Raw genomic sequence first — 21,837 nt, 5'->3', positions numbered from 1 at the left:
TATCCTTCTCCAAACTCTCACTACAGTAGAGCTAATTTTTACGATTTGAGAAAGTTCTTATTTTTGTTGGGGAATCATGAAATCAATATTTACACATTTCTTCCCAATGTGGAGCATATTATCTTCATAATGCAGTAAACATGTGTATATTTATTTGGATACTTGAATACGCACTGTAAAGTTATTTCCAATACAAGTAAGAATAGGCGTTCCTTCCTGTTCTGATCTTAATGCGGATCATTCATGTTTATCATAAGCCTATGCAGCCGTCGGCAAATTTGTACTCACGATGACATCACTGAACGCAAGCCGCAATACATAAGATGTAATATCAATCAAGGAGTATAGAGAACTCCGTTCGGATCTCCGTGGCGGACTCTCAACAAAAGCATCTGACGTAGACTACACAATATTGATTTATAGTTTGACAGATTATATTTTATTTCACCTTCATTTTTACTGTGCTGTAACAAACTAGGAAAATACGTCACAAATTGCCACTCCTAATACAACTCGTAAATTTTCGCTGATAGTCACGATCTTTGTTTAGACATTACAAGTTTTCGTTCAGAAAACAAGTGTTCCGAAATATATTGAATATAGAGCCAAACATAGCAACTATGTAGGGTAGCGGCAGGCGACGTATGATAGGACTACATGTATTTTCTATGGAGAGCATTTTAAATAAATCTATTCCAGTGTGCTGTGTTATACAATGGCAACGTTTTATGTCCTCACGTATTTCCAACTCTCTTAATAACACGTTACTCCACCTAGTAGACTTTTTTAAGTCTTATTTCGTGTCCCGTATGTTACTACAGATACAAGTTGCTTTATGTTCAGATTCATTTCTTCTATATATTTTCTTCATGCTTGCAATAATTCCTCTCCTGTTGTATTTCCTTCGAGTGCAATGACATCGAGCAAATATTCTTATACAGAGAGATCCTTCGTAACTCCGCGGGTGAACATTACCAATTCTACTGTATCAATATCTGTGTTTCCACTTAAAGCGAGAGATTAGACCACTGTGTATTAATATTTGCTTTTATTTCTCGTTCAGCTAGTGTTTCAGTATCTCTTATCTTCCTTTGTATTGTCCGTGAGGATAATTTCACACTGTTGAAAACATCAGATTATTCGGGACAAATAATGTTAACAACTTTATTCAGACATGTTGTAATGAACTGCCCTTCATTATAGCACTTCAATGATTTTGCGATTTCCAAAACAATAACATAAGTTGCATGGACTTCCCTTTGACTCATAGCATGTTTCATTATATTTCAGTACAGAAACTCTTATTAGAATTTAGTTTTTTATGTTTTAATTGCTTCGCCCCGTCCAGCCATACGAAAAGAAAATATTATACTTATTTTCTATTATGTAAGTTGGATATATTCATACTTACCTATGATTTCGTAATAATCTTATGACGTGTTGTAATGTTGCTAGATGTTCGATTTATAAGTGCCTATTACAATTTTAGAACACAAGAGGCGTCTACATTGCCACCATATGCACAATATTGTTCCTCCCATTCTTCATTGAACACACGTTTCCGAACAGACGTTGAAGGTTTTGAGAAAAAAAAGAAAGCAATCTAAATCTAATCAGGTAACCCGCCACTGATAGATGTCTGTGTACTGGAGTTGTAGGGGAGTTGGACGGAAGGGAGGGGTGAAGGAAGACAGTTTACTGCACTGCCTCTGCGACGTCACTATTGCTAGTGATTACGATGACATTTTTGCCGATCCCTGATCATATGAGTTATAAGGTTAAGTATTCAGATGTTTCAAAAATCTGTTTCCATATGCCTTGTGTTTGTCTTCCTGTATGTCTGAAATAATTTTTATTTTCGCATCATCATCATCATCATCATCATCATCATCATCATCATCATCATCATCATCATCATCATCAACAACATCAGCCACTATTGAATTGGACCGTGTAACCCGTTCTGACCTTAGTAATCCAAAAGTCTCTTCAGAAAATGTCTTCAATTTCTTCTGCCCTGTGGTCTGTATTTAAGAATTAAGTATGGAATTTTGACCTGTTCATTCGCCGTACATGTTGAATCCAGTTAGTTATATATTTATTATTTTCGTCAGAATTTGTTCAGTTTTTAATTCATTGTGAATGTCTTCATTACATTTATGATCCTGTCGTATGAAGGGAGTCAGAAGCAAAGGGGTATAAATGCAGTTAGGTTATTTTTCAGAAAATGCTGGTGAAAGTACTTAAGCTTTCGTAAATTCCGTGAAATTTTTTATTTCAGTTTTACTATGTGGTGTAGTTAAAAGATAAATTCCTTTGCCACTAAAAGTTTAGGTGATTTAGCTTACTTTCGATGCACTTAACTCATGTTTTTAATAATGTCACTTGTACCTCTTTGCTTCTGATCCCCTCATATGTATTTGGCTGTTTTCTTAAAAAAATTTCTACTGCTGTGATATTTTTATTTGTCTCGTTCTTTCATAGTCCAGATTTCGCATCCATGCAGAAATGTAGGTTATAGGTGTGTTAGGTCATACAATTTTAGCCCAGTTTGTTTTAAAGTTGTTGAGCGTTTGAAAGTTTTATTTATGATGCCTGGGACTTGTAGAAGTTAATACAGTTTTGTTGCAATTCTAATAACTTAGACTATTACTATTTCCACAGGTAAATGCAATTTATTTGAAATCTTTATACATAGTTTGTTGTAAATGGTGTTTATATTTTAAAAAATTGCAATTGTGTACAGCGATTGCTCCTAAACTGTCGCACATATTTTGTTCTTATTTACAAATTGGTCACGATCTCGAAATCATTCTAAGCGACCTCTTGTTTCTTGCATAAAATGAGTTGTAATGAAATTGGCAATCCAGTTTCTCTCCAGAACCTATGTTTCGGATAAATGAATTATTATATTATATAGGAAGATATATGAAGAGATTGTTGGAGAAGATACGACGAGCAAGAAACGCTTCCTCACGTCTTGGGTTTCTGCTATTATGGAGAATTGCTCCGAATCAACAGACATAATACGGTTCGTTCTCTCATCGCATCTTCAACCCGTCAGAATGCTTCCTATGAGGTTTATGAGGAGGTTGGTTGTGTCTCTTCTGATGGCTCTACTTGACATGCTGATATCATCATAATTGATCGGCAGAAGGATCCCACAATCCGTTTCGAGATGCATGAGCAACAGCCACAAGAGGTGTGGCGTGAAAAACAAGTCATATATATGAGCCTTGTTGTCAGCATCTTGGAGTACAATACCACATCACACTTTGTAAAGTTTTTGGGCTCTATGTTCGGTGCCCGTGCCACGATCCCACGACAAACTTTCAGTCAACTTAAACAATTTAAAATTTCTGATGCAACGATTGATGCCATAGGATCTCGTGTTTTAAAATAATCCTTAGCTATAATTAGTAATGATTTGTACCCGAGAAACTTTTATTGTAGGCTAAATGATTTCCTATGTTGTCTTATCTTTTATCTTAATGTTTTTCTTTTCTTTCAAATTGTCACATACATAATTGTTTTTTAATCATTTTTCATTGTGAATTGATTAGTAGGCCGATCAATTGAACCCTTATTTAGGGCGGCTTTTGTTGATACAAAATTATTATTATTATTATTATTATTATTATTATTATTATTATTATTATTATTATAAGTTTGAGAACACAGTCGGTTAAAATGTTGAACTTCGTTCTATAGAACGACAAGGTCATTAAGAAAACTGAGACCATGACCGTTCACAGTGTATTCAGTCGGTATGATGATTGACATAATGGAATTTGTGTAATCTGATATACCTTACCTAATCTATGTAATACAATGCATACATTTTATCTCTCCTCACTCGCATGTGTGCACTGCCGCGTCCGCTCTACATCCCGAGCGGGGGAAGATAAAATGTATGTAGCCTACTATATAATCTGATTTAATATCTGATCTAATTTATTCGTTTCATCCCAGTTTATATTATCTAATATACTTTTATGCTCGACCATGCCGAAATGTAGTAATTATACACCTAGTAGCAGTCCTTTAATGCATGTCATTAAAGTACACCTACTCATTAAAGTACAGGTCTTCAGCCAATCACAAGTCAGCTTTGTACCGTTATATCGATTATTCTCGGATATGCAATCGACAGACAATTAGCGAAAAGTCACGGAGGCTGGAAATCCAATACTGTCGCAGAAGGTTATGTTCTGTTACTATAATAATTAGCGTTAATTGTAAATAATATTCAAATAAATTCAATTTGTCATCTCGTTTTTCAATTCGCTCGTTTCATAAACAATCATACTTGTGTCTTAATTGCTACCATTATAGAATCGTTGCATAATGTGCTATTATCTAATCTAATCTGATATATCTTATCCAACCTAATCTCATCTATCCTACATAATCTAAACTGATCTGTCTTATTTAATTTAATAGGCCTATGCTTATTGTAATCTCATCTAATCATATCTGCATGATCTTATCAATTTTCTATGGAATCGTCGACCTGGTTGGCGAGTTGGTATAGCGAGTGTGCTTAAATGCGACAGGCTCATGTCAGTAGATGTACTGGCATGTAAAAGAACTCCTGCGGGACAAAATTCCGGCTCATCCGGCGACGCTGATATAACCTCTGCAGTTGCGAGCGTCGTTAAATAAACCATAACTTTTAAACTTCTATGGAATCTGATTTCCTAATCTTTTCTTTGGGATCTGGTTTAATATAATCTAGTTTATGTGATCTAATTTAGTCTGATCTAGTGTAAGGGACACTAGGACTGAGTTTTGACATTTTTACAACTTTAATCCGATTTACCTCATTTTTAACCTTTGCTAGATACGCTAAGAATAAAGTGTATGTGAATTTTGAGCTCAATCGGACTGCTAGTTTCGAAGTTAATTATGTTTTACTTATGCAAATTAATGGCATATGTGGCATTACATTCAAATACAGTAAGTTCATATTTTTGTCATGCGGGCCCAACTTACGACCAATATTTTAACGTTGAGAAATTCATGATATTTAGTTTAGTTTAGATACAATACATTTTTCGTAATCAGACACTGATTTATTAATGTTTTTGATTTGCATAATCATTTTAGGTCCCAATTTTCAAGATACCTACTTAAAATGTCTCAACGTTAGATTTCAGATAATGTGTTATGAACACGTACGAATATTTCTATTGAGTTTGGTGAAAACTGCATGCGCATGGAACATTTTGAATGTCAAAAATTTAGTTTCGAGAAAAAGGAAAATTTGTGAAAAGAGATACAATACTGACATATGGGGCAGGCCTATATAAAAATCGCTCCAAGAGCTCAAAGAAGACGTACCTTTTACTAAGAACTTCCTAAGTATCCAAGAAATATTTTCGTACAAGAAAACGAAAAATGATATTTTGACCAATTTTTATTCTAAAAACTCAGTCCTATGTCCCTTAATTTGATCTATCCAATTTGATCTACCTATCTATAATTTGTGTATATAGTTACCTATCTAACTATCGTCTACCTAAATGCTATGGGTGAATACTCAGGTGTTGGTATCAGCTCCATGAAATCCCATGGTCACCGGTGCTAATTTAGTTGATCGGTTGGTATGTAAATGTAATGTATGACTTATATACAGGCTGATTCACGAGGATTTACCGTCCCGTACGGAGCTTATTTCCGAAGACATTCTGAGCAAAAGATGTCGTGTAAACATTTGTCCTAATCTCAATATTTTCAGAGTTACATTAATTTGAAATTTTTTGTAAAATACCATTATTCTTGACTTTTAAAGGTAAAAGAATATTGCAGATAAACAATGAACTATTCAGGAGTATCATGTCTTTAATTAGCTAATATTCTGAAGCTGTGTTGTGAATTCAGTAGTTGCTTCGTACAGAATTTTGTTTTCGATTTCTAACTACAAAATCACATTTTCTTACGCATTTATCACAACAATTATTGTTGCAAATCACGCCACTCTTGTCAGTTCTTCAAGACTGTACATTAGGATGCATAATTAAATTGCAAAGAATCAAGTTCCTAAAGTCGTATGACTTGTAACAATTTTTGTTATAAGTGCGTAAGAATTATGTCATTTTTAGTTAAAAATTGAAAAACAAGATCTGTATAAAGCAACTGACAACACATTTTTAGCTTCAGAACGCTAGCCAATTAAAGAAATGCTGCTTCTGAATAGTTCATTCTCTACTTGTAATATTCTTTTACCCTTAAAACTAAAGAAAAAGAAAGGGATTTTACAAACAACTTCAAATTAGTGTAACTTTAAAAATTTTGAGATTAGGACAAATGTTTATATGACATTTTTTGCTCAGAATTTATTAGGAAATAAGTTCCGTGAGTGACGGTAAATTCTCGTGAATCATCCTGTATAAAGGGGAAGTTATAGAATAATGGGTGGGAGAAGTAAGTAAATAAGTGATTAAATCCGCCCAACATTATTTTTATGCACTTCAAATGCCACTTCAATTCATTTTATTTTCATTATGTGCCCATTCCTCTTAAAATTAGAACTTGTAAGACATTCCAAAAATGTTAGAAATATTTCCTTCAAACTATCGCATTAATGTCTACACATCCATGTCAAACATCATAGCTTTGTTTTGTCTGTGTTACAGCAACCTGGGCAGCAACATGCTGACAGCCATCGCCGCGGACGCGTTCCCCAGCCTCCCGAAGCTGGTAATCTTGTAAGTACAGCCACACATGATGTAGTCGTAAAGTCCAGCAGGGATGCTGGGAGTCTGTTCGGAGCACACAGGACGGCTCAAAGAAACCTTAACAAAAAATAACTTTACAGATATATAATAGGGTGGAAATGGTAGTTATGTAGATAGCATAGAATAGGAAATGTAGGTCGGTTGGCAGACAACAACATATATCTTCAGCGAGACAGTTCTGTTTATTGTACACCAAATAATTCAGTGTTTCAGCGGGTTCCATTGTATAAATATTCTATACGAGGTCGTGGAAAATCGCGTAGATCACTTTATATAGGGTGTTAAAAATAACTTTTACAACTTTTCAGGGATGATAGAGGAGGTAAAAACAAACATCTTTTGTAAGTGACAAAACTTTGGCAGATGCGCCGTTTATTGTGTACGTAAGTATTGGTATAATCCATAAGGAACGAGCCCAATTGTCGTTTTAGAGGTGGTGTTCAAACTGCCGTCCATTGAAGGAATTGCACAACTGGTACCTTCGTACTATGGAGTGTCTGCAACGCTCAAAAAGGCCAACATTGTCTCGAATAACATGTGCAGCTTCAACAACGCAAGCAACTAAGTCTTCTGCCGTATCGATCGGTGTCTCATACACAAGACGTTTCATGTCTCCCCACAAAAGAAATCCAGTGGGGTTAAGTCCGATGATCGAGGTGGCCACGGTACCGGCCCACCCCTGCCAATCCAACGATCGCGGAATGTAGCATTTAGGTGGTTCCTGACACGACGATCAAGCGTGGAGGGGCACCGTCATGCTGAAACCATATTCGTTCTCTGATGTTCAATGGGATATTTTCTGAAAGTTCTGGTAGGACGGCGCGTAGAAAAACATAGGCCCTAGTAAAACGCAAACGTACTTACGTGTCGTAGCAAGTCTTCGTTGACACCGTGATGACCCTTTCAACTTGTTGCAGGCACAGCAGTACAAACAGAACTAACCAGTGTGTGTTGTGACGTAAGTCAAGCCATCTACCCTTCAGGCCATCTAGTGGCAAATGGCGCGTCTGCTAAAGTTTTGTCATTTAAAAAAGATGTTTGTTTTTACCTTCTCTATCATCCCTGAAACGTTGTAAACGTTATTTTTAACACCCTGTATAATTGAAGAATGTGCTCCCAAAATGCATTAAGATCATTTTTATGAAAGGATCTTGATAGTTGTTTTACCTACCGTTCTACGGACTGAAAGAGTTTTCAAGTGATATGCAGTACACAAATTTTAGACAACGATTGGCCTTGTTTTGGAAGAAAACAATCTTAAAATACATTGCTTTATGAAAGTCGCTGTGCACTTAGTACGGATGTAGATTAGGTTGTAAGTTCGAATGAAACTAAGATTTTTCTACATAATAATGCAAGATATGGGACGTTCAGAACACAAGGGAATCAAGTCCACTTGAACAATTGGGAGATATTTCGTCTGCACATACTTTAGATGAGGCTACTTTCAGAGCATAAAAGAATCTTTGCAATGGTGCAGATGTTGAAAATTACACTCACCTTTAATGGGTTATTAACTATACATAAAAACTTTAAATATAATTTTCTGAAAAGTTTATTTTTGTGATTTGATTCCCTTGTGCTCTGAACGCCCCAATTATATTGGTGAAACTGATTATTCATTGTTCTGTGATTTTTTTTTTCTGTATTCATTTGTTTCATTGTCGCGTGACATTTAACTGTTTTAGTTCAGTTGCTAAGCAGCCGTTGAAAAAGCTATACTAATGTAGTGTTTAGCTGTTCAATTAAGTTTTTAATTATGGTTCTTCAATTTGAGGAAAGTGCTTTTCTTGTTCAACACGTCTTTCGACAAGACGATAATAGAGAGATTCAGTGCAGGAGGCATTTGCTGAAAATTTTCCAGAAACAACTGTACCTCATCGACTTATTGTGAAATTTCGAGATACAGATCCTGTGTTAGATGGCGAACGAACTGGACGTTAAACGAAGAGAAGTTGTTGAACCCCATTTCATTTGTATGTATGGGGAGCAGCAAATATGTAGTGTATCGTAACCACTCACGCATGCTTTGTGACTTAAAACCTGCAATAACTGCGTATGCCTATCACAGGTAGATCTGCAAAAGTGTTTTTCAATTAAATTAATTAGGTTCAGACTCGTATAGCTGCTTAAGGACACCATTTCCAACATGTTATAAGTCCACGGTAACTTTCTGAACTTCCTGTATAAGATAGAGATCTCAAAATAATCATAAGCGATCCAATAGTCGCGCACAGCTTAATAATACGTTAACATAGATTTATAAATATGACTTCATAACGTTTACTTACATCAGTTTTCACATGAGTTACATCATTTTCCGCAACATATGCTGAAAACGGCAAACCCGTTCAGTAATGCATGTATGAACTCTCTTTGCCAAGTTTGCGGCTACTTTCTTCAGCACACGTACATTGTTGTTGTTGTTGATCTCCTTTGTTATGTTCCTCTTTAGATCCTCCATAGTGTGCAGCCTGTTTTTGTATATTCTTCCTTTAGTTAACTCCACAAGAAGAAATCTGGGGACGTCGAATCGGGGGAACGTGGGGGCCATAATGCTTGAGAAATGATATGCTCACCAAAAAACTCGCGCAAAAAACTGCATGGTTTTATTAGATGTGTGACATGTGGCTCTGTCCTGCTGGAACCAACAATCACATTCATCATTGTCAAGACGCGCTGATCCACATTCCCTAAAACGGGCGATTAATCTCGTTATGGTCGAATTGTTAGGCACTGCCACATCCGGATAATTCCTACGAAATTCGTCTACAACACTTGCATAAGAACGATTGGAAAAATAATGTTAACAATGAAAAATCGTTGCTCTTGGAAAAACAACATGTTTGCCGAGCACAAAGGACTACTGCAAGCGTCAGTGTATACATACACATCACAATGACGTTTAGGTTTGTTGCTATTAATACCTATGATGCTATATAGTGGCAGCCGATAGCACTTTCTAACTGGACTACTCAATATAGACACTTTGGGTGCTATTCATAGACATTTCGCAGCACGCGCTACGAGCGTACTAAACTAGCCCCGGCTATCCACTGGTTACTTGTACAGAATTCAAATAATATCCTATCGCTAACATTGGTTTATGAATACGAAAAACGCTGACCATCCACCGGAAACCCGCGCTAAAAATGTCTATGAATACGTACCTTTAATTTTAATGTGTGCGACTTTTGGATCGATCTGTACACGTATAAATCATAAAAATGGCCAAGTGGACTGAACGAGTTTTGGGACCACACTTTTCAATTGCATATAGTCGGCATTTAACCCAAATTTCCTAAATCTGTTATAAATTTCAATAATAATATTGAAAACCTGAAGAAGAGATAATGAAATAAAGCTACCATGTGTAATTGTACCATAATTACTTTAAGTATTTCCTTTTTGTGCAGTTTATGAATGTGTGCTCTGAGCAGTGTAATGCAGTTCCTTATAGAATGAGAGACAGAAGTGGTTAATTATGAAACTGTTTATTTAACTTTGGAATTTTTATTCTGAAAGTTCTCGTAAAAAGAATATTTTTTCCATCTCCAGTTATATGTGTGAGTGCATAGTGGAAGAAAATGCCTTAATCTTTAAAGACAAATTTTCTATTGACGGGGGAGTACCGACAGAAGGAATGCACTATTTCGGGCCGTCTTTGTTCACTCCGAGCATACCATTGCCGTAATGCTGCCTTTACAAGAACGTTAGCCGATATCAATGACTGCGCGTGACGGTATAATGAAGTTTTGCTCAGCCTGTATTTAGCGTAATGCTGTAACTTAACACATGAATGAAATGAAATCTATCAACTTTTTAAATTTTCATTTGTAAAACGTGCATTCTTATGCTTAATATATTAAGCCATATCCTCCTTGGTCGAATTGTAGAAATTGCATCTCATTATGCATTAACTTTCCGCGTTAGGAAGTATAGTTGAGAACGATAATAATCTTATATCAGGCTGTTATAATTTTAAACTGACGATGTTCAGCGTGGCACAGCACGGACTGTAATGATCGTAGGATTGTAAAACGTCGTAGATATACTAATAAAATTAAGCAATGCGCTCGCAAATTATGCCAAAAAATCATTACTTCCAAGTCTTGTCACCAGGTGAAAATATAGCGCTGTAAGCAGTCATAACGTGTTATGGGCGCAGGGAAAAGGCGGAAAGATGAACCACATTAACACCTCGCAGGGCTCTATTAATAACACATCACCTCTACTGACAAAATGTTATTTCCTTCCAACAAATAGCGCCCTTTAGAAACATTTGAATGTCGGGGAACGGAAAATTTATATTTTCTTGACAAGGAGTGTCTTTCAGCTACGAGCATAGATATTATTTTCATTCTTCCTCTTCCCTCTTATGCACATTTGTGATTAAACTTCTTTCTTATGATCCAACACATAGTTCGCTCACTAGCCAAACAAGCAAGGATAAGGGTTAAGATCGTTGAAACGAGCTGTACAAAGTTCGTGCGAATAGTTACAGAACCTTGTTTACAGCGTACATTAAAATAGCCATCTGACATCGAACTCATGTACATTGTACTGAAAAATTGTCACTGCAGTTCATAATGCAACTCTCCTCCTTGTATGGTGTTAAGCTTATTTGAGTTAAAATGTATGTACAGGGAGTACTCATTAAGAGCAAATGCTGGGCAACTTTTGGCTCTGGACCCTAGACTCATTTTACTAGCATCATCACCTTCATTTCATTCAGACGTTATATAGCGATAGCAGTTGAAAAGCGTCGTAAAATAACCTATAAAAAATCAAGGGAAGATTTATATTAAGAGAACTTTCTGATACGCATTTCATTGTCAGATGAAATGGAAGAAAAGCTCCAAGGCTTTATCAGTCAAAATATCATTCATGGTGCCAAATAGCTGATACAGTTTGCAGGAACAGGAGTTGTGTAACCATCCTTCAGAAAGATGGCCTTGAGTTCCATGCTAGCTGGCTACACTGACCACACATATCAAGGCCTGTAACTACCAAACGGAATGTTTCCAGACATGTTTTCCTTTAAGGAAATTGTTCTTATTGATCATCTGTATCATCAGTAAAAATGTATAATGAAATCACAGAATCACCCGATATAGATAGGAAGCTTTTCATTTACGGTACTCTTTAATTTGCGTACTGTTTTGTGTTTATCTTTCACAGATACTGAATTAATGGCATTTAAATATTATGTTAGGCGTTAGCGCGACTGACATTTCGTATCTAACGCAGGCTTGTAGCTAAACTTTATGCAACATTAAAAAAGCAAACTATTTAATATTTAATAACATTTCCCAGACTGCGAAGCTTGACACCCTGTTTTCTTCGAACCGTATCCGTGTTTGGCGGCTCGGTAGCCAGCACAAGGATGTTTAGCATGTCTTGTTGTATAAAACAAATTGAGAGACGGGCAGAAGGACCGCCTACGTGCACTTGGAACCATAAATCACTTGCATATGCACGTACGTGCACGGATGACTGAGATTCAGGTTATGGAGAATTGTGACAACGCATTAAGTGCCGCGTATTAGAGCGGATTTCCGTCATAGTCGGTCTCCAGCTGACGTCTTCTCACCAAAGCGGTTTGATACCCTGCAGATCATGGGATATTTATGGTACAGACAGGGGGCTAGTTTCTTGCCTATGCTTCCGTTTTCCCTTCATATGCTAGAATTGCAGTAGGTACTATGTGAACTCATTGAAAGATCGCTATAAATTTGCTAATATTTGAACTGCATTTACACTAAAAGATAAAAATCACGATTATCGGAAAAAAAAAAAAAATACGTAAACGTATGAGGCAGTAGAACAAGTGGACAGCTTCAAATATTTGAGATGTGAAGGATAGCAATGGCAAAGGAAGTTTTTAAAAGAAAAAGGAGCATCTTCTGCGGACCTCTAGAAACAGAACTAAGAAAGAGACTAGTGAAGTGCTTTGTATGGAGTGTGGCATTGTATGGGACAAAAACATGGGCATTACTACGAAGTGAGGAGAAATGACTAGAAGCACTTTAAATGTCGGTATGGAGCGTGTGAAATGGACAGAAAAATTAAGAACTGAAACTGTGCTGGAAAAAAGTGGGTCAAGAAAGAATAATGCTGAAACTGATCAGAAAGAGGAAAATAAAATGGCTAGGTCATCGGCTAAGAAGATACTGTCTACTGAAGGATGCACGGGAAGAAATGGTGAACGGGAAAGAAGTCCGGGATAGAAGAAAATATCAGTTGATAGACAACATTAAGATACACGAATCGTATGCGGAGACTAAGAGGAAGGCAGAAAATAGGAAAGATTGGAGAATTCTAGGTTTGCAGTGAAAGACCTGCCCATGGGCAAAACATGTATGTATTTATGTATGTATGTATGTATGCATGTATGTATGTATGTATGTATGTATGTATGTAATGAAAAAAAGAATCGAGGAGTTAAATAAAATGTTTTATAAGTCGATAGGGACGAGTAAAGGAGGCGAAAAGTATGGGGAGGGAGACGAGTTAGAATAGCAAAATAACACGAGAGATGAAGTGCAAACAAAGAAGAGTGAAAATAAATGGTCGGTGAACATGTCGAAGTATCAGATTTAATAACACACCTTTCTTATTATGAATCAATGACTAGTGATAAGTATTATTAGTAAGCAAAGAGAGACAGATGCAGTTAAAGTTTGAAGGAGGTGACAAACTAGGATAGCAAAACACAGAATAAAGAAAACGAGTGAGATAAATAAGTGCAATAACGAATGAGGGAAATTAGGGAGCAGCATATCAATGTAAGAAATATATCTAACAAAGAATCTATTTTTACAGGGATAAAGCATGATTAGTGATTAGCAGGGAAAGGATTTATATGTAAATACATATTTACTTATAAAGCTAATATAATTTATATTTTGCATTATCTTTATGTTTCACAATGTGTAGGGTTGAAAAATTCTACTTTTATTTTCCATATTTTTCCATATTTTAGAGTTTAGTACATATTTTCGTTAATTTCCATATATTTTCCATATTTCATATAAAACAGTCCATATTATATTAGGTTTAACAATAAAACAAAACAAAATTCCATTAACTTTTAAAAATACATTTCAACAATAGAGATTTAAACACATGTTCAGTAATCCCTTTAACATCAGAGTTATTTGAAAATTAGCAGTCCTATCAACAATGGGAAAGTAAGTTACAAAACTGTATTAATTTAATTTAAAATTTTTAACAGACTTCAGTTGTGCAGCTCAACAGTTAAATGCCAGTCAGAGTACACATAGGTTCAGTTTTGTAAATCATACTATAAAGACGGTAAATATGCCAAAAGTACGTCATTCAGTCAATTTAAAATCAAAACTAACAAGTTACATTTCAGAATTTAAAGAAGATGGTTTATCAACTGACAATAAAATATTATTTTGTAATTTGTGTCAGTGTGCAGTATCATCTACACAAAAGTTCCTGGTGCAACAACACATTACAACTAGTAAACATCAGGCCAACAAACAACTAAATTCCAAGCAGAGACAATTGTTTTTAACACAACCAACAACATCGAATGTAAGATCTGAGTTTAACATCGACCTGTGCCGTTCTCTCATCTCTGCTGATATTCCTCTCTACAAACTAAAGAATAAGGTCTTCAGGGAATTCCTTGAAAAATATACTCAACATACAATCCCGGATGAGTCAACACTTAGGAAGACGTATGCTCCATCCATCTACGATGAGACAATACAGAAGATAAGAGATGAAATTAAAGATAGTTCAATTTGGGTTTCCATTGATGAGACTCCCGACAAAGAAGGTAGACTTGTTGGTAATGTAGTTATCGGTTTGTTAAGTGAACAATATTCTGAACGAATTCTTTTACATTGTGATGTTCTAGAAAAGTGCAATAACAAAACTATAGTTAAACTGTTCAACGAAGCTATGGGTATCCTGTGGCCAAAGGGTATTATGTACGATAATGTGTTATTCTTTATTAGCGATGCTGCCCCTTATATGGTCAAAGCTGGACAAGCATTATCTGTTGTATATCCTAAATTGACTCATTTTACTTGTGTGGCGCATGCATTTCATCGTGTGGCAGAAGTGGTCAGAGACAATTTCCCTAAAGTAGATTTGTTGATTTCATCAGTGAAAAAAGTATTTCTCAAAGCTCCCAGTAGAGTTAACGTGTTGAAAGAAATGTACCCTGAAATTCCATTGCCACCAAAGCCAATTTTAACTAGATGGGGTACATGGCTAGAAGCAGTTGAATATTATGCCGAACATATAGACTCTATTAACAATGTTCTCCTTGCATTGGACTCTGAAGATGCAGTCTCAATTGATACTGCGAAAACAGTTACCTGTGACATAAGTGTGAAGAATGACTTAGCTCACATTCAGCATACATTTTCATGCATCATAAAAACGCTCAAAAGTCTCCAAAATAGGCACCTTTCACTATCTGAAAGTTTTGAAATTATAAATAGTACTGTGGAACAACTGAATCGTGGTAGAGGTAAAGTTGCAGATGCAGTAAGAGCTAAGGTGGACACTGTACTTTAAAAAAACCCTGGATATGAAGAACTACAAAAGGTTGTTGCTGTGATGAGTGGTGAATCAACAGTGAAGATTAACTTGGACTTATCCCCAGCAGACATTGTGAAATTGAATTATGTACCAGTTACTTCTTGTGACGTCGAACGCTCTTTTAGTCAGTATAAATCTATCCTCAGAGACAATAGAAGAAGATTCACTTTTCAGCACTTGAAAGAAATGTTTGTAACCTATTGTTATGGTAACAGACAATAAAAATTGTGTTTTGTTGAAACTACATTGGAAGATAAGGTACGTCCATTATATTTTTTGTTTAGTTTGATTAAAATGTACCAATATTTAACGTACATAGTCATTTTTTTATAATTTTAAGTCCATATTTAATTCCATATTTTGGTAAAAATCCATATTTAATTCCATATTTTGGTAAAAATAACTACATATATATTTACATATTTCATATATTTTTAGTCCATATAAATCCGTTCCCTGGTGATTAGTATTAAGTAAAATAAGATCGATATAAGTAAACTGGTAAAAAAGGATCAAGAAAGGAGTTGTGAAAGTGACATTTTGAATAGGATGAATTAAGTCATTAGTTCTGAAATGAAGGAAGAAATTAGTTGAGGGTGGATATAACAGGTTTCAGAAAATAGTGAAGAGAAAAACAGTGCAAAGTAATGACTAGCAATAAGAATTATAGGGAAAGAAAGTATGAGACTAGTTAAAAATGGAAGAAACAGTAGAGTAATGAATACACAGTATAGTAAAATAAATAGATTACTGTTATTAGATGATAATGACAAATAGAATTGGAAAATAAATATTAGGAGAGAAATAAGAGATAAGTCCATGGTTGGTATAGAGAAACGACTAAGCATAAAAACTATATTTCAGAGCAGTAATATTGGGGTAATAAAAGGGAATGAAGTAGTAGGTATGAAATGTAGATGTAGTAGAGCGTTCCGCAAGAAGGTGCTTGTGTAATAAATGTAATTGAGGCATCGTATGAAAATTTTGAGATCCACATTACACGAATGTAATTGCTGACATGAAATATATATATATATATGGGGGAGAATAGTCATTGATAAATCTTGCTTTCAATGGACCATTGTCATATTCTTGCTCATTGACTGCGTATGCGTGAAACGTCACCTCAAGGCTTTCCCCCTCGTGTATGTCACTTCTGAGTCGTCTTTGCTGGCGGCAGCAAACACGTGGGCTGAACAAGAAGCTCAGATACGTTTTTGTTATTTTTACTTTAATTTTAAAGTAACTATAAGTACAGAGCACATTGGCTTAATGACATTAAGTTATGAAATGACATATATAGCTGGAAGTAGTGTTCTGCCTGCATCCTTTCTACTTATATATTTATAAATTTTGTATAATCTCTTCAGTGCTCTTGAAGTATGATTAAAAATGGCGAAGTCGCTATGGATGGACCAGCTGGAGTTCCCATGAATGGACTGCATTTTAAAATGGATCATTCATGGAAACCAATTCCCTTCAGGAAACAATCAAAATCAGATTCCTGGTTTTCTTTCAGGTATGAAGAAACCATCGAGGAAAATATAATTCAGTGTATGTCTTGTAGGAAATGGGTACATGAACCTTGTGCAAATGTTAGGCGGAGTCAAAAAAAATACTTTGTGTGGCATGTGTGTCTTGAAAAGGAAATACTGTTTTATCTATAGCTTAAGAATTAGCTCAGACTCCAGAAAATAATTTGTTCTGTACAGTCATATCATTATGTTGGTGTCATGTAATTTAAAGTTGTATGTTAACATTTTTTAACTGCTGTATTAGCTAATTTGAAATAGCCCAAAACATTAAAACATTGATATGACAAGGACTGTGTTTTTCATGCTTTTCAGTTTCAAAATACGATTGCAATTGGATTAAGTAACTTCAACATCCATTAATCGAATCTATGTTTCTTCATTGTTATGATTTGTCATTTGTTGACATTATTTTGAGATATTTTTTTTAATTTTCTTTTGGTCCATTCATGGGAACATGGTGGTCCATTCATAGAACCCTGTCGCCTTCATTGAACCAATAGCCGAATTTTAAATGAGCTGATCTTTAAACAGATATAAATAGAACGTAGAAACTTCATTTCATCATTCCTTCTTAGTAATGTAATTGTTCAAGCCTATGAACGGAATTTTAAGACATTGCCTTTGTTAGATAAAGTAAGAAATCATTAGCTGGTCCATTCATGGCTACTTTTCCCATATATATATATATATATATATATATATATATATATATATATATATATATATATATATATATATATATATATATATATATATATATATATATATATATATATATAAGTATAATATACAATTTCAGAACCCAACCACAGTAATGTCCGACAAAGACATTGTATTATGATGTATGTGACTTGAGTTCTCGATACAGAATTTATTCAGACAATTATATCATCTGATACATAACAAGCGCTTCAGATGTAAATATAAATATAAATATAAATGGAGTTAATCCACAGTTGGAAAAAGAGCCTGAGTGCCGGGACTGAAAGGAGGTGGAACCGCTGACCCTCTGATTATCAGGCATCGCGGCCATTACTTAACTCTCGCGTGCTGAAGTTTATTCGTCGTCCATTATCGTTCTCATTGCTGCGTGTTTGGGGTCATCCAGTTCGGCTCGTGCGTGCGGAAGAAGTTCGCAGTCAGTCGCCAGACCTGTGACAATTATCGTAGCCCTGAAGACTGCCGCTCGCAACCCCAACGCGTCCTCTGGCATCAGATTTCTTCATCTGCACGTTGTACTTCGGAGTTGTATGCACGAAAGAAACATATACAGATGTCCCACGGCGGGATGTCCATAGCTTACCTAAGTGTTCCTGGGATTATTATGTTTGCTGGTCTGACGGTAACGTGGGCAACGCTATTGAATTCTTCTGAAATACTTTCCTACGCCTCATTCTTTTCCTTTATTTTAATCCATCTGTCTTCTTGCACTCTGATGTCTTTCTATTTAGTTGCTAATTCAATTAGCAAAGATTTTTTTATTGCCGAAATATTTGAGCTTGTGTTTCTATTCCTAACCCCTTCCATTTTCTAATCGACCTAATCGCGATCCCGGTGGTAGTGTGTTACCGTCCCGATCGCGATCAGGAGCTTAATCCTGTTTCCAGAACTAGATAATCGAGTTGAGGCACGGCCCACTGGACGAAAGTAACATTTTAGTAATCTTTGGTTTTGAATTACCTTGATTATATTATTTAGAAAGTCGTGATAGCTTTTGCTATGGGATTTTGTTACCTCTTCTATTGTATTATATGATGGAGAGACGTAACTGAATGGCTAGAAAATGGCATTTGGCTACTATTAGACGTATTGTAGAAATTTAATGCAGATGTGAGAAAAATAAAAAGAAATATATTAACAAATGCCAGACGAATTATGCATATATAGAGGGCAATAGAAGGCTGCTGAAAGATGTTTCATTTCAATAAATAATGGATTACAAACTGGAACTGATTTCTTTTTCAGATATTTTTTTTTTAAATTTCAGTATCCATTATGACGATATCGTCGAGGTTAGGGTTCATTTTAAAAATATGTTTTATTACAAAATAATATAAATCTTAGGCCTAATGATATAAATTATATAGGTTATAAAATCTCCTTCCAAAATAATATAAATAGTTGTGGTATAAATTGTATCAGTTTAGAATATAAAACGTGTAAAAATTTTTACAGAGGACTTCCCATATCAAGCTGCAAGAAAGAACAATAAAAAAGGGATAAACAATGAACAAACATCAAACAAAGTATGAAATTCAGATAATGTCCAAAAGGGAAACAAACAAAATTACGTACATAGAAAATTACGTACATAGAAAATTACATATATAGAGAAAATTGTTTCCTCTATGTAATTCAGCTGTTGACCAGATCGGACCAAGAGTGACCTAATGTCTACACATTTCCGGTAATCTCGATCGGAGATAATCGCGATTAGCGCCTGTAGACTGTTACTAGTATTACGCACGAAGTTGTGGAAGAAAACAAAAGCAACGCGCAACAAGGTGCGTTCACAAAAACAAATTCTTGTTCACGGTCTTCTAGATTAGTATTTTTTCTCTTTGTCTCGAGGCATAAATTGATGTTAGCTAACTCTCTGCCGAAAAGGCATGGTGAAACGCATTAGTCTCAAGAACAAGTTAAAATTTTAACCTGAAGTTAATAAACTCAGGGTTAATATATATTTAACCTCTGTTAATGAAACCGGACATTATTGATTCTACTACAGCAGCGACAGTACAGTGCATAATGAGAAACGTATTGATGTCCATTTTGGGAGCTGGCTCAACGGAAAGTGCGAAAATGGTTGGTGGGTGCGAGGAAACAAACGAACTGTGTCACCACTGCGTTCATTTGTACCGATTCACACAGTGTGCTCAATTTGTAGAGAGGCTTTCATATTAACTTTTTCTTATTTCCCTTGTGTGTACGCAAACCAGCATGTCGTTTGTCAAATCATAACCGTGTAGCCAATTCCTCTCCGTGGGCACAGTTCAGTGTGTACCAAACATTATGTGTGTAATATTAGCAAATATTTAACGCAGGGGCACAACAAAGATTTTTAATTGGAAGGTCAGTAACTACAAGGATAATGGGTCGCGGAATATTGAAGACAATTCCTCGATATACAAATACCTTTTTGCATACAATAATTTCCAGTAAATATTTCGCAGGAATTAGTATCAGAGTACAATTCGATATCATGCACGAGCGGAAAGTTTAGCACCCAAGTCGAAGCCGAGGGCAATAATTTCCGTGACCACATAAAATGTGTTTATTTTCGTGTACGAGTACTTTACATTGTATTCATAACTGGTGTCTAAATTTCATTACTGGTAACAAATCTAATTTTAAGTTCTACGTATTAACTTTGTAATGTGTTGTTTGTGAAGAAGTTATAAGTAAATGAATGAATGTATGGATTTTATTATTGCTAATATGTTGGTTGTCATGAAGAGAGTATACTTCCTTATTTACAAAATGGCTTTTAGAGAACCCGAAAACTCATTGCCGTCCTCACATAAGCCCGCCATCGGTCCCTATCCTGAGCAAGATTAATCCAGTCTCTATCATATCCCGCCTTCCTCAAATCTATTTCAACATTATCCTCTCATCTACATTTCAACCTCCCCAGAGGTCTTTTTCCCTCCGGCCTCCCAACTAACACACTATATCCACTTCTGGATTCGCCCATACATGCTATATGTATTTTATATCAATTCATGCTGTAACTTAATGTTCAATGTGTGTGTTGTATTTATATTAATTTATGTGCACTTTACGTTCAACTCTTTTTGCAGAAAAATTTACTTTTTTTTTTCAATAAAACACAGCTTGCAACATACTAACACATAAATAAGCAATGTTAATGTTATTTTAACCTTCTTGTTGTATAACTTATAGCAACTACACATGCTTCTTAAATACCTAAATCTTTTTATGCTCGACCATGCCGAAATGTAGTAATTATACACCTGGTAGCAGTCCTTTAATGTATGTCATTAAAGTACACCTACTCATTAAAGTACAGGTGTTCAGCCACTGACAACTCAGCTTACAGGTGTTCAGCCAATGACAACTCAGCTTACAGGTGTTCAGCAAATGACAAGTCAGCTTTGTACCGTTATAAAACCGCAAGTATCGATTATTCTCGGATATGCAATCGAAAGAGAATTAGCGAAAAGTCACGGAGGCTGGAAATCCAATACTGTCGCGGAAGGTTATGTTCTGTTACTATAATAATTGGCGTTAATTGTAAATAATATTAAAATAAATTCAATTTTTCATCTCGTTTTTCATTGTCGAATTCAATAATCAAGGTTATATCAAGTTTAACGGGATTACATCAAGGTCAATGACATTATTGTTCCTCGGAAAAAATCAATACTTTCGCGTCTGTGCACATCTCACAATTCACGACCTAGAACAAGGTCACTTCCGATCTTGTCAGATACAAATAAAATGTATACATCTGAATAATTTCAAGTTATAAATATGGTCGAGCATAAAAAGTCGTATGAAACTCGCCTATAATGGTAATTAAGAAGCTCGTATGAAAATTATGAAACGAGCGCAAGCGAGTTTCATAAACATCCATACTCGTTTCTTAATTACTATCATTATAGGCTCGTTGCATAATGTACTATTTATAGTTGCTAAAAAAACAAGTGAACACTTTAATTGAATTTTCCTTTAAAAGTACAGTAATGGCAAAAAAAAAAACCAGACCGACCCTTGTAGCTGATTTCAGAGCCTTGTTCACTCCAGAGCACGATATACTGGTAACTAAGAATTTCGTGGTTCGAATCCTGCCTGGGAAGGAAACTTATTTTCTGTTCCTTATTCAAATTTATTCCCAATACTTTTCGATTTCTGGTAAAATTTATGTTCTGGGAATAACAAGTTAATTAAGTAGTAACGTATCGCTGCAGTGAACAAGGCTCTGAAATCAGCTACAAGGGTCGGTCCGGTTTTTT

The 21,837-nt window shown here is 35.4% G+C and overlaps 1 protein-coding gene across 2 annotated transcripts in view; it reads left to right on the top strand.

Moving 5' to 3' along the window:
- Nucleotides 1–21,837, top strand: part of rk (G-protein coupled receptor rickets) — a 579,587-nt gene that overhangs the window by 311,890 nt on the left and 245,860 nt on the right. For both annotated transcript variants that reach the window (XM_069841552.1, XM_069841553.1), the window contains one exon: nt 6,639–6,710. In XM_069841552.1, coding sequence (XP_069697653.1) covers nt 6,655–6,710 — 56 coding nt within the window. In that variant the 5' untranslated portion in view covers nt 6,639–6,654. The remainder of the gene's footprint in view (nt 1–6,638; nt 6,711–21,837) is intronic.

The sequence above is a fragment of the Periplaneta americana genome, chromosome 12, assembly GCF_040183065.1.
Source record: "Periplaneta americana isolate PAMFEO1 chromosome 12, P.americana_PAMFEO1_priV1, whole genome shotgun sequence".
NCBI classification, from domain to species: domain Eukaryota; kingdom Metazoa; phylum Arthropoda; class Insecta; order Blattodea; family Blattidae; genus Periplaneta; species Periplaneta americana.
This window is presented reverse-complemented; position numbering and strand designations above follow the sequence as displayed.